The sequence below is a fragment of the Doryrhamphus excisus genome, linkage group LG8, assembly GCF_037039965.1.
Source record: "Doryrhamphus excisus strain RoL-2023G ecotype Guam linkage group LG8, RoL_Dexc_Guam_v1.1, whole genome shotgun sequence".
Lineage (NCBI taxonomy): Eukaryota > Metazoa > Chordata > Actinopteri > Syngnathiformes > Syngnathidae > Doryrhamphus > Doryrhamphus excisus.
Window position 1 is genome coordinate 13,234,973 of NC_136364.1, and position 13,562 is coordinate 13,248,534.

General features: G+C 42.5%; 1 protein-coding gene across 4 annotated transcripts in view; it reads right to left on the reverse strand.

Moving 5' to 3' along the window:
• Positions 1–13,562, reverse strand: part of LOC131134488 (roundabout homolog 2) — a 55,025-nt gene that overhangs the window by 25,687 nt on the left and 15,776 nt on the right. For all 4 annotated transcript variants that reach the window (XM_078792865.1, XM_078792863.1, XM_078792866.1 and 1 more), the window contains exons 3-5: positions 4,307–4,464; positions 3,068–3,327; positions 871–998 (exon numbers count right to left, since the gene is read on the reverse strand). In XM_078792865.1, the coding sequence (XP_078648991.1) occupies positions 871–998; positions 3,068–3,327; positions 4,307–4,464 (546 nt within the window). The remainder of the gene's footprint in view (positions 1–870; positions 999–3,067; positions 3,328–4,306; positions 4,465–13,562) is intronic.

Consider the following 13,562-nt stretch of genomic DNA (forward strand, 5'->3'; position numbering starts at 1 on the left):
GTAAATTGTTGTTATTTTTGTTATCCAGACAGTCATGGTAATGTCGACTCCAGGCAAATCTATAGTACAAAACAAGCTGTACATTGACTACTTTATTGTATTGTACAGCATCTTCTAATTGGATAAATGCTTTGTGGAGTCTGGGTTCGTTTTTGATTCATGAGCCTCTGATGTTGTCATTTTAATTGCTGCATTGTTTGTTGTGCGAGCATATAAGAATAGCACGCCGAGTAGAGAGTAAAGTACATAAAACAAGCAGGAGAAGACACAAAAAGAACAAAATGGGAGTAAAACTTACACGGCAGGCCAGCTGGAATGATGATGGGTTTGAAAGGAGACAAGGAGATGGAAAATTAATGAGATGGATGAAACACGACAGCGACATCACACAACCGCTGATAGCATAGAGGCGACAAAAACAACAAAAAAGTGAGTGAACGGCAATTTGCTGGGATTGGATTTCATTTACACTGATAAAAACATGAGTGGATGAATTTGTCTGAGAGTGTCTGAACCAGGATGGAAGGGAGAGGTTGGTGTGTGTGTGTGTGTGTGTGTGGAGAAAGAGAGATGAAGAGGGTCATGTCTTATTAATAGAGGATCTGCAGGCTGGCAGTGAGTTAAAGCACACATGTAGCAAACGTCAGATAGGGTAATCCAAACAGTTTAACATAATCCTGACAGATGCACTGAACGCCAGCTCTGCCCAAAACAAGCAGCAAACAGGAAATAACAAGAGCCCCCCACCCCCAACTGGTGGTCACCATGTGACTGCAGGCCCTCTTATGGTTGAAGTGCCCACAAGAGCCTTTAATGCAGGCTTCAGTATGCAGCGAAGCCTCGCTACAAAAGGCATGATGGCTTTCTCACCGTGCACCTGCAACATGGCCGACGCCTCGGTTTTGCCCACGCTGTTCTCCGATGTGCAGGTGTACGCCCCCTCGTCCTGTTCTTTCACACGGAATAAACGCAGGCTGTTTCCGTTGCGAATCTCAAACCTGACAAACGAGAGACAAGAGAAACTTTTCATCAGCTGATGGACCGCCTGTTTCACTTCAGTTGCTTACTCAAAACGTGGTTTTGTCTCACACTCATTTCTTTCATTTGTTGTCATTTCGAAGCGCTACAAGAACATCCTTGAGACAGAAAAGAATGTAAATTCTTGCAATTTTCCCTCTGGTCATAAAACTTTGATGAGGACTGTATAATTTAACGCGTGCTGCCTTTAAGTTAAAGCGGAGTGGGGATCATTCTTAATGTTCATGTTGATTAGAAAGCTGAGAGAGCCGTTTGCAATACTTTGGGTGATAATATTTGCGACGGCAGTGCAGTATAGAAACTACAAGCACAGTAGTATACCTTTCTGATGGCGTCAGAGAAAATGATGAATTATTATTATCGAGTCCTGGACTTTAGATTGGATTTTATGATGCAGGTGTCATTTGAACTCTATGCAAGGCAAATTCACAAAAATATCTTTGATTTTAGTTCAGGAAAAGTTACTTTTCAGGCATTGGAAATGGAAGCCAAAGGTTTTCATTTACATTGAAGTCATGAAGTTGTGTCCTGAAAAAGTAAATAACAAAACACATGAAGTGTAAAAAGAAGAAATAATGTTCTTTCTTGGGCTGCACGGCGGTCGAGTGGTTAGCGTGCAGACCTCACAGCTAGGAGAACCGAGTTATAGCCCACCCTCAGTCATCTCTGTGTGGAGTTTGCATGTTCTCCCCATGCATGCGTGGGTTTTCTCCGGGTACTCCGGTTTCCTCCCACATTCCAAGAACATGCTAGGTTAATTGGCGACTCCAAATTGTCCATAGGTATGAATGTGAGTGTGAATGGTTGTTTGTCTATATGTGCCCTGTAATTGGCTGGCGACCAGTCCAAGGTGTCCAGAGTCCACCTCTCGCCCGAAGACAGCTGGGATAGGCTGCAGCACCCCCACGACAATTGTGAGGATAAGAAGTAGAAAATGAATGAAAGTTCTTTCTTTGTCGTTGATATTTAGTCAGAAACATTAATGCCAAATTTAAAGCAGAAATTTTAAGTTCAATCAACTTTGCTAAAGTGACAAACTAATATATTTAATATATTTCCAGTTTTTTAATCAGTCACTGAAGCAATGCAAATATTAACAGCAATAACTAATAAGTGACAAAGCTTAGCTAATATGCTAATTAGCTAATTGTATTGAGTTGAAAAAAGGAGGATAAAAAAAGGGTGAAATGGGTCACAGGATAATTGTGACTAACGAATCCTTTCTCTGGTCTCTAGTTGATTCATTTCCATCAAGCCGCTGATCCGAAGACATCAGTTAATGAGGTACATATACAGTATGTTGCTTTAGTGTACATATAGACATGTTCTATAGTCTTTACTAGCATTAAGGCCAAGGGACATGAGTCCTCGGTTTGAAATCTGTCAAACTGCAGCATCACCACACACGTCCTCACTTGTTATCGTAAAAGCTCGTTCTCCTCTTTAGCCTTTCTTCTCGTTCTTGGGATTACACTGCTCTCAGAAGAGGAGTTATGATCATACAATGGAAAAGGTTTTCAAAGGGTATTACGAAATAACAGCTGTATTAGGGTACAGTGCTGGACCCCATCATCCACGAGTGTGTATATGTGTGTGTGTGTCCTGAAGGCCTCCACGAGAAGTTATTAGCCTCACTGAGTTATTAGACTGAATGTAAAAGTGTAATAATAATAATAATATCTAACATTATCAAAGCTAAGGTTGACTACTTTGTTGTAATTTTTTGTCATAAATCATGTTTAAAAAGTTGTCCACTTTCATTAACATTCACGTTGGGTTTCTTTTGAAAGCGAGCATTCAGAGCCTTCCCAGACTTCTTTCAGGGCTCACTTCCAAATGTGCAAACCGGATGATCTAAACCTTTGGGATGGTTTACCAGCGGAATTAATCTAACATTCTAACTACAGTTATAGGTCAGAAGCGTGGAAAAACCTCATAGGTCCTTTTTAACATCCAATCCTGTGTAACATCTCTGTCGTGAATAGTCTCGTGACCGCCGACCCCTTGGCCTCACTATGTTGCCACTCACCTCCCGCGGGGGAGTTCCCCGTCCTCTCGCCGCCATCGCACAGTGGGAGGAGGATCCCCGTGCACCTCGCAAAGGAAGTCGACGGTTTCGTCCTCCATCACCACCTGGTTGACGGGCCTTCGCACCAGCACAGGCCGCTCGTAGACCACCAGCTCAGCGGGGTCGCTGTCACGTTCTCCCACCATGTTGGTGCCCACACAAACGTACATGCCCGCGTCGCCTTTTCTGGTTTGGGAGAACATCAATTTGCCCCCTCGCACCTAAAAACAAAGAACATATTGACCCAAATGTAGGATGACCCTGACAAGTCCATCACAGCTAGACTTCAGCAGGCCCCACCAGTTCATGCTAAAGGACTAGATAGGACAGCCCTAGTCCGACTGAAAATAGTCACAGACTTGAGAGGATAACAGAATGCAATATAATATTAAAATCAATTCATAATTATTACCAATTCTCAATATGCTGCCCATCCACCTCCCAAAAACCTGAACCTCACGGCAAGGACGAGGCGTACAGCAAATCTGTGATTGGTCAGCCTTTTAAAAGTACAATTATCTCATATTTTTTTTCATCCAAAAGTGCCAAAAAGTCAGCAAAACCAAAAGAAACATCGAGGAGCGTAGAGTTAAAGTGGTTGTTGTTCCAAAAAGATGATTTCCAGCTCCAACGATGATCTGGATGTCACCATTGTTGACTATTACACAGGAAGCTAAATAGCTAGCTCACCCTAAAGAAAACACTGCCCCCTGGCTTTTGGGCAGACAATAGAAAGTCACGTGCTCAGTCTCTAGCAATATCTTCTAGTTTTCACCGGGTGATCTCCTGTCCTAACACTTCCTGGTATTTGTCTCCGGTTCTGGTAGAGCAGCATCGCCTCCTGTCCACTCAGCAATGCTGGGGCAACTTTGGAGTAAAAGTAAAATCCGGCACTGGTCATGTGCTGCTGGACAGTCTTGTGCACGATCAGAATTCCCCTCATTTGACTTTTTGGGGAAAATGCGTCTTCGTCTATAATGGAAATGTTGATTCGATTTGACGTATGATCTGCCAAAGAGCTCAACATGATGGAGATGCTACCTACAATGTAGCATCATGTGTAGCATCGTGACTCATGTGTGTCAGGAAATGTGACATCGTTAAATTATGACTTTATTCTGACAACATTATGACATTTTAAAAAAAGGAAGTGGGGACTTTTCATAATATTTGGATATTATTCTGATACTCGGAACTCACAGAGATGCGTTGGTCTTTAGTGTTGACTCGGACATTGTTGCGCTTCCAGGAGACAAGGGGCTCAGGGTGACCACGGGGGGGCACACACTCCAGGACCGCCGGCTCACCAGCGGCCACCACCACATCACTCGGAGCTTGCCGGAAATCATCTCTCAGGACTGCAGGAAGAATGAGTCAATCAGTGATCAGGGGCCAACGCTGCGGAAAGGAGCTGATGCTTATTTTGGTGGAACTGGTGGAACTGCATGTTTTTGTTGTTGTTCAAAACAAAAGTCTACAATTTGTGTGACATGTCAAATCCCTCCCTACACATTTCTTCCCATCACGCTGGAGATTAGCGTTGTACGAAGCCCGTGCCTTCCTCCTGCTGTCCTGCCGTCCTGTTGGAGCAAATGAATAATGCATACGTCGCTCGGTCCTACACTGAGTAAACAAATAACATCACATTCATAATTCAACACATGCGTGCGGTTGTGAGAAAAAAAAAGAAACAACAACAACAAAAGCAGCATGTTATCTTAAAATCAGCAATATGGTTTGGGACGTGACGAAATTTGGGATTGGAGCCTAAAGTCACACCTGCATGGAGTTTGCACTGCAGGATGTGGCAGAAGTTTGACTTTGCAAACTGAGATATCTTTTAATTTCCTGCCATGATTGGCAGACGAAAGCGCGGCTGTCAACTGCAGCCGTCTGAATGATGGGCGAATCAATCATTGCAATCTCTCCGGTGGAGATCAACTTTTTGAACTTTATCAGTGAGCTGAAAAGCACCAGAGAATACCTTCTCAACAACGACCGTAAATATACTTCAGTCGTGTGGAATAAATGTAGTTCATTTGCATAATGGTGGTTGTGATGAGCTGCACATTTGGCAGCAATAACACCATCCACTCCATGCGGACAAGTTTTACGTCAATACTGTTAGCTCAAATGTGTCTGTTTTCCACTTTCCCCCCAATTAACTCCACAAAGCACCAATGGATTCAGATCCAGCAGATAGCGCTGCTGTGAAAATGTGGCATTAGTATGTGACGTTATCGCCATCTACAGCAGTCAGTGGTCCTCAACTGGGTTGGCTGTTGAGAGTCCTCTCTTTATGGTACACTTTTCTCCAGCAGATATCTGCCACTGTGTGTCGGACAGACAGCACAATCAAGGAATTGGTAGAATTTTGCCCAAACATGAAACACATTAAAAAAAATGTTAGCATCAGGCAGCTAACAATGCACATAACAGGATGCACCTATTCTGCATCTCTTTTAGTCTTTACTCGACCGCCTGATGACATGCAGGTTAAGCCATCCCTTGTGACGCTACTCAGCCAATCAAATCTGTGCATCCAAGCCAAACATTGTCACGCTAACAACAACATGGATGAAAAGACGAGCGAAGTGTTCGGAATGGAATATGTTCCATTACATAGAGTATATATGCAATTAATCAATATTTGAACGAGTGAAGGTCCCAAACATAATGAAAAGCACCGAGCAGTGTTACCTAAAAAAGTTCAGCCACTGATTAACTCGTACACGTCCCTCAGTCATCAATCCACAATGAAAATGAAGAACTAATTTCATAATCAACCTCAAAGTGACTAAATAAAATAAAAAATAATTTCTAAGTCAATAAAAAGTGTGCCACATCAATTATCCACGCGGCTGAGAGGTCTGTCGACAGCAAAAGCCCTCGGCTGGGATGCAGCATCAATATTCAAACCCGCAGGGCTCCGGTGAAGCTCATTTGAAATTAAATTATCGCAGGGTTTTAAAAATGGAAAAATCATCCTTGGCTTTCGTTTGACGGCGCTAACTGTCTTGGGTAAGCGGCTATGAATATTCCAAAATTTTACAAGATAGTCTCTCATCTGGCAGACGCACCTCAAGTTTTTTTTTATCCTTAATTAGATCGAGGAAAAGTGACCTTTTCTCTACACGAGGGTGGATGTTTGAAATGCTTTATGTTTATCATCTGCAGAAGATGAATATTATCAGCAGTTGGCGTCCAGTATGACCGGCCCACTACCGCCACGACCGGCACAACCGGCACGACCGGCACGACCGGCACGACCGGCACGACCGGCACAGCCGCCACGACCGCCACAGCCGCCACGACCGCCACCACGAGTTATTACTGGATGATACTTTAATAAGCAAACTATGATTTCAAACTTATTGATTTATTGTAATGTATACAGTGGATCCTCACACTTTTGTAACTCAACATTTACGGCCCTGTAAATTGGTAGCTTTGTTTTTAGAAGAAAGTTCATTTTTTTCCATTTTTCCATCATTTATAAATAAGTGAAAAAGTACAGGTGAAATTCTGTCAGTTTTATTGCAAAGCTTGATCTGAAATCAGAGGAGAACATCAGCATCAAGGAGTAGGGGGCTCTGTAGGGCTAAAAGCAAATAAATAAATGTATGACTGAATCAAGGTTTTGTCACTTGCTGGTGGTTCTGAAACAAAACCGAAACCCCTGTGAAAAATGTACCTTACATCCTTGTCTTTTTCTTCTAAACTAAACTAGCTACGCAAGTCAAAATTTGTCCTCAGTTTAAAAAAAAGAACCCTTTCTTCAAATCATACAACCAGTCAGAACTAAAAAAAATCATCTGGAGGCCAAACAACAAGAAGTCTGATGCATCCCAGAGGAATTAATTAAAATCGGGCCTAAATAAAGGGGGGGGGGATGATCTCAGGCTAAACACTTTGACAGACAGATGGTGCTTTGCAAGTGTTTGTCAAACTCTGCGCTTTGAAAGTCAGCTTTGTGTTCCGGACCTTGGATGTCCTGATAAGCCGTGGAAGGCCAGTGAGGAGAGGCCAGGCCTGGGCAAGCGCATGGACTCCATCCAAAGGGGTGGAGATGAATGAGGATCCGGGAGATGCGATGCTAGTATTTGGTAGTATGGGTGAGGACACACCAAGAGGGGTACCAAAGTCTGTCCATTGCGGTAATCCAGCCTGATGCCAATAAAGGTGTGGATTAGCGTCATTGCCAGAAGGTCAGGGAGTAAGGGATGAAGTCTATGAGAGGAGTTAAGGGGATTGAAGAATGAAGGTGTAGAAACGACAGAAAAAAGAATCAAACCTGCCGTGCTAACAATTTTTTTTTCCATAGTAAAAAGAGTCTGAGGAGAACAGAAAATGTGACAAAATATCAGATTTTAGGAAAGGATGGCATCGACCCCATTGTAGCACACACTCCAAACGCCAGTCAAGGCCTTTCTATAAGGACTTGGCATGTTTCACCCTCTGGGTACTCCACTTTCCCCCATGATCTCAAGCATGCACTGGTCGAGTTATCATATTTTGCCATATTGGAAAAAAACAGTTTTTTTCATAATTTGGCTGGTCCTGCCATTGTAAGGTGTGACTTATGAATAAAAATATATACAGCAGGGGTCTCAAACACGCGGCCCGCAGGCCAAATGTGGCCCGCAGGACACTAGTTATGAAGTTTAATATTAGTGCGGCCCGCACAAGTTTGATATGTATGCTCTATGGTATCATGTACCAAGAAAAAATAATTACGTTTGATTAATGTTCATGTTAAAGGTTAAATAACTGTTAATAGTTATCCTCCCTATCCGTGTGGAAGTGGTAAGTTTTTGGCTATTTAAGTTTACAGGAAATAACTTGAAGGCTACCGTTTAGGTCGCTAGCTCGCTAGTTTGCGAGTTAGCATGTGTCTCAAGACCCTGCAGTTGCGCAATATGTTGCAAATAAAAAGAGTATAAATGTGACTATAGTCGTGTTTTGTCATGTCTACAGGGCTCTAATAATGCTTTGTTAATTTTTATCTGAAAAAAATAATTTGTCTACCCACCAACTATATGTAGTTTCTTAAGTATTTATTATTTGGTGTTTTATTATTATTATTATATTTATTTATTACTGATTGATTGATTTTCTTTATTCTTGATTTGTTTATTATTTTTCATCTTATTTTGTGTAGAAAAATAAAAATTAAGATATTTGAGAACAGTGGAATGTTTTATCAGAGCTTTTATTGTAGAAAATCGTAACAAAAGCAAAGTTTATTAATTTTTCTGTTTTTAATAAATGCGTTTTTTTGTTTTTTTTTTTGGAAAACCTGATGCGGCCCAGCCTCGCCCAGACCCTAGCTCCAGTGGCCCCCAAGTAAATTGAGTTTGAGACCCCTGATATACAGTATATACCTTATTTTCTGGACTATAAGTGGCTCCGGATTATAAGTCGCAAAAGGCCAAAAATGCATAATTAGGTAGAAAAAAACATACATAAGTCGCACTGGAGTATAAGTCGCATTTTTTGCGGGTAATTTATTTTAACTACTTGACCAAAACGGACATTATGTCCTCTTGGAAGGCAAGTTCTAAGTCGCAGGAACAGCCAACCTATGGAAAAAAAGTGCGACTTATAGTCCGGAAAATATGGTAATTTAACTCATTGATATGTAGATTTCCAATTCATTAAACTGACACAACTCTCACAGTCTCCTTCCGCTATTCACCGCTCCTCGCCTTGCCCTCCCAAGCCCAAACACGGTGACAGCCAGTCAATTCCACTTCAGGGTGGGAACAAGAAACCCAAATGACTGGAATTCATCTTTTGACTCCGCTAACTAATATGTTTTTGCCCAGTGTCTTTCTTATGGTGGAGTCATAAACACTGACCTTAATTAACTTGATTGCAGTTGTTGCTGCTAGTGGTGGCACAACCAATTCTTCAATTTAGGGGGACATCGCTTTTCCACAGTTTTTTTTTTGTCCCTTAATGAATAATTCCCTAGACATTCCCTGACATTGTTTCCCAAAGAGTTTTATCTCATGAAGTTTATGAGGCCCTGTCTTCTCCGACTTTAAAGATTGGCCAGTCCGTGACGACGGGTCAAATCATCTGAGAACCACAGAATCCCGCCCCCGCCCACGTCCTCATCCTCTCCCATCCCAGGGGGCTCCTGTCCCTAACCCGAACATCCAAGACATAATACGACTAAGTCTGGCAAGTGATTCTCCTAAATGGAGCCCGCTCGCTCTCCCGTTGTGGCCTCACACGGGGCAGCTGAGAATTGACCCTGTCTTCCTCGTAGCAGACAAATCCTCCAAGTCCCCGAGGGGCTTCCTGTGCACTTAAATGAAGACAAAACAGCACTAAATGACTGTTGCATCATCATTCTATCCACTTAAAGAAGTTTCATGGGAGGAAAGCGATTACATGATCCACAGGGGGATGGATGTTCATCAGCTGACATTTAGCGTCCATCTACGCTAAGCCCTGCAGAAAGGCCATTTCTTGTCTTTTGGCAGCCAAGAGTGCAGGAAGTCATATCGTCGTGACAACGCCAAACAAAAACAGCGTGGTTGTGTTAACGGATGAAATCGTTGATGGTGCTTTTACGCATGGCAGGGTCTGACGGTCCAAAAAGCAGCAGCCACGGGGAAAATTACTCAACGGGAAACGGGCCATTTACATAATAGAGGTGACAACGTGATGGTTGGCAGTTTGGACAGGAAAATATACTCCATGCACGGCGACGTGACACGCAGGCTTAGCGTATGTGTGAAGGCTGCTGGTTGGAAGTTAAAGGATGCTTCCTCACTCCTAAGACCATTAGGGAAGTGGTCTCATTGTAGTGCCCCCCCCCCCCCCCCTTCGCAGCTAATGAGACAGAGATTGCTTTAATCCTTCAATTGTCTCATTGTGTGGATGGAGGATGACGCTGTAGCCTCTCTCAAGCACTCGTACGCTGTCATTTCCTTCACCGTTAAATGAGATTAGAAGTGTAAAAGCTGTTTTTTTTGGTGGGACGGTGAGCAAAATTATTCATATGATACAATGATACGGTATATGAACTAATTTGGGGGTTTTATACTCAGAAGATTGTTCATGTTTGTCTTCAATAAGCGTAGCCGCCGGGTGTATAGCGGAGGTATCAAAAATTGGACCGCTTTGGACTCGACATGTCATCAAGGACTTGCAGCTCCACTTGGATTTTAATATCATTGACTCCAGTGGCGTCATTAGGCCTATTTTAGGGGGGCTTTAGCCCCTAAAATAATCCCCCTAAATAATCTGATATTTTTAATAGTTTTTCTTTTGTTACAAAGATAAATCTCTGACAAATTTCATACAACAGGGCAAAAGCAGGCTAATAATGTTATTAAGCCCCCCTAAATAATTTGATATTTTTTATTGATTTCTTTTTGTTTATTGAATTTTTTGGTTTACAAAAAAAATCTCTGACAAATTTCATATAATAGGGCAAAAACAGGCTAATAAGCAAGACAATAAGCAGGCTAATACTAGCCTACTACTACTAGTAGTAGTAATAATCAGAAGAATAATGATGATCGTAATAATAATGGGCTAATTAATAATGTAATAATGATTATTATATAATGGATCACTGTCCACTGGTTTTGTAGTGTAGATTGTGTGTACTTGTGTAAATTTAATGGTGGCCTAAAACAATTGAGTATCTCTACTAAATCTGTCCAAAAGTGGGAAAGTTATATCCTGGTTCTTGTTCCTTATGTGTTTTTTGGATTTTTTGGATTGTTTTTAATGTCTACTACATTCATTCATATCCTGTGCATCCCCCCCCCGTCGTCAGAACCTAGTGACGCCCCTGATTGACTCGATGACTTGAAAAGGAGACAAATAATAATGCGTAGTTAATTACCAATATGTTTATTATTATGCCTGCACCTAATAAAGGTATACTTGCTTTCTGGGTATTATTGCCATCAAATGACACACTGCATGGTGTACTGCCTAGTAAACTGATGGGGCAGCATCCAAATAATCACATGTAATGCAGGCCAAAACAGCTCTCGTCCACACAAGTTTGATTCCCCCCATAATCCCTCATCAGGAGTAGGAGGAACATCTGGATCCAGAGCCTTTTAAAGCAACTTTTATTTTTTATTTGTCCTACTTTACTTTAATCCTCCCCCGCCGTGTGACTGTCTCTTCACTCAGACGTTAGTGTTCGTGACTCTGAAAGAGACGCTGCAACACGTTTCTCCTTCCTCCTTTCACAATGAGGCAGTTTGGAGGAAAGGAGGGTTTCAGTCCTCCCCCCGTTGTCTCATTATTGTTTTTAAAACAGCAAAGCATGTCAGCTGGAGGCTCACACTTAACGAGTGTTATGAATGTTGCTGGCATCTCTTAGCAGAGGAAGCACAAGGTGCTCAGTGGCAATAGGACGGCTGATGAGGTGCACACAAAAGGAACGATTTGGCCAACAATAACTGCAGGATGATGTAAAAATGAGTGTTAATCTTACAACATGTGTACACACAAGTATTTTTAAAAAGATCTTATTTTTGGCACTACGGTTCTCGGTTCACACGAATTGTTTCTTTTCCCTAAAAGAGCCTTTCTTTATTTTTTTATTTTCAACTTACCAGCTCAACAGGGAGCACTTGTGCTGGAAGATACAGCTATTCCATCCATCATCATCCCAATGAGAGTGTTTTCTGTGTGTGTGTGTGTTTCATGTTATCATCAATGTACTGTTGGTGCATGATCATAGCATGGATATAAAACAATAAAACACTGTTGGAGGTTTTTTTTAGATGGCTAAAGTCAAAGTAGGTGTGTTGCAATGACGTGCATTGTTAGCTAGCTCATAGATTTCGGACGTTATGATGTACAGAAAAGGGAAATAAATATGTGTTCATGTTTCACATAAGAAGCGGGAACGATGGACAAAATTCCCACTTAAGGTTAACTGTTTTATGAATGGGGCGGCACGGCGGTCGAGTGGTTAGCGCGCAGACCTCACAGCTAGGAGACCAGGGTTCAATCCCATCCTCAGCTCTGTGTGGAGTTTGCATGTTCTCCCCATGCATTGGTTTTCTCCGGGTACTCAGATTTCCTCCCACATTCCAAAACTAGGTTAATTGGCGACTCCAAATTGTCCATCGGTATGAATGTGAGTGTGAATGGTTGTTTGTCTATATGTGCCCTGGGATTGGCTGGCCACCTCTCGCCCAAAGACAGCTGGGATATACTCCAGCACCCTCCGCGACCCTTGTGAGGAAAAAGCGGTAGAAAATTAATGAATGAATGTTTTATGAATGCATGTTTGACCCCTGGATCAGATAAATCGAAAAATGATTTCCGAATGTGAACACTTTGGAGCAGCAGGGTTCTTGTGTATGTGAAAAACACACGTTGGTATGTCTGAATGAAATGAGGTATTTCTAAACATGTGCTGTGGTTAAATAAAGGAGACCATGGCACAGAAGGAAGAGCATCCATAAAAATGCGTTCTAGTTGGGGTCTGTAAGAATGCTGCAAAGTCATCCACAGTGAACAAGCACAAGCAGTAGAACAGATGTAATAGTATTCATTAGGGCGCAGTTGGAGTTTTAGCCACATCCTCCTCCCACCACCTGTTGTCCTGACGCACGCGCACACACACACACACACGCACACATCGGAAAGACCACCAGCTTAAAAGCGCCTCTAATTAACACACACACACACCCTCATATTCCATGCCAGAGCTAATTGGGTCACTTTTTAGCCTACAGTCAGCACAACTACCCTCAGAGGTACGGCAGGGGGAGTCTAAGACCACCACCATGCTGCTTTAACATATGCCCCTGCAAGCTGGAGGAAGCCAGATTACAACAAAACATATTAATACTGTTAGTCACTGCAAGGCTGCAGGGGAAGCGTGCCTTCGCCAAAAACCACAGCAATGTAATCTCAATAACCTCAATATTATGTACAATTTAAAACGCCACGCTGACAGCATATACTTCATATCTCCGTGCAGCTTTGCAAATCTTAGGAGGCAGGAGGCTGTTTTTTTTAAGAGGAATGTAAGATGCAGATGAGGCCAGCCAGGCAGAACACACTGCCTGTCAGAAAGCCTCGGTTGCCAGATAAGAGTCCAACTGCTGTGTTTTGTGTATCCCGACGAGGACGATTCGACCTTGCTAATCTGTTCTGCTCCTTCCCCTAATCAACCCACAGACTAATCCATTTTCTCGTGCCAAAGCGAGCGGTGGTTCAGCCCGGGGCCCCGCCACACCGGCACAATTAGGAAGAGGCAAGACAATGGCACGTGTCCCGGACCGAAAAGGAAGAATAATAGCGGTGGCTCCAAGTGGGAGATGCACTTCCACGGAGCTGTGAGCAAGTACAGTGCACATATTTTATATATATTTATATATATATATATATATATATACTACGCTGCACAACAAAAGCTGCACGCACGCATCCTCATGCACACACACGAATCTCACAT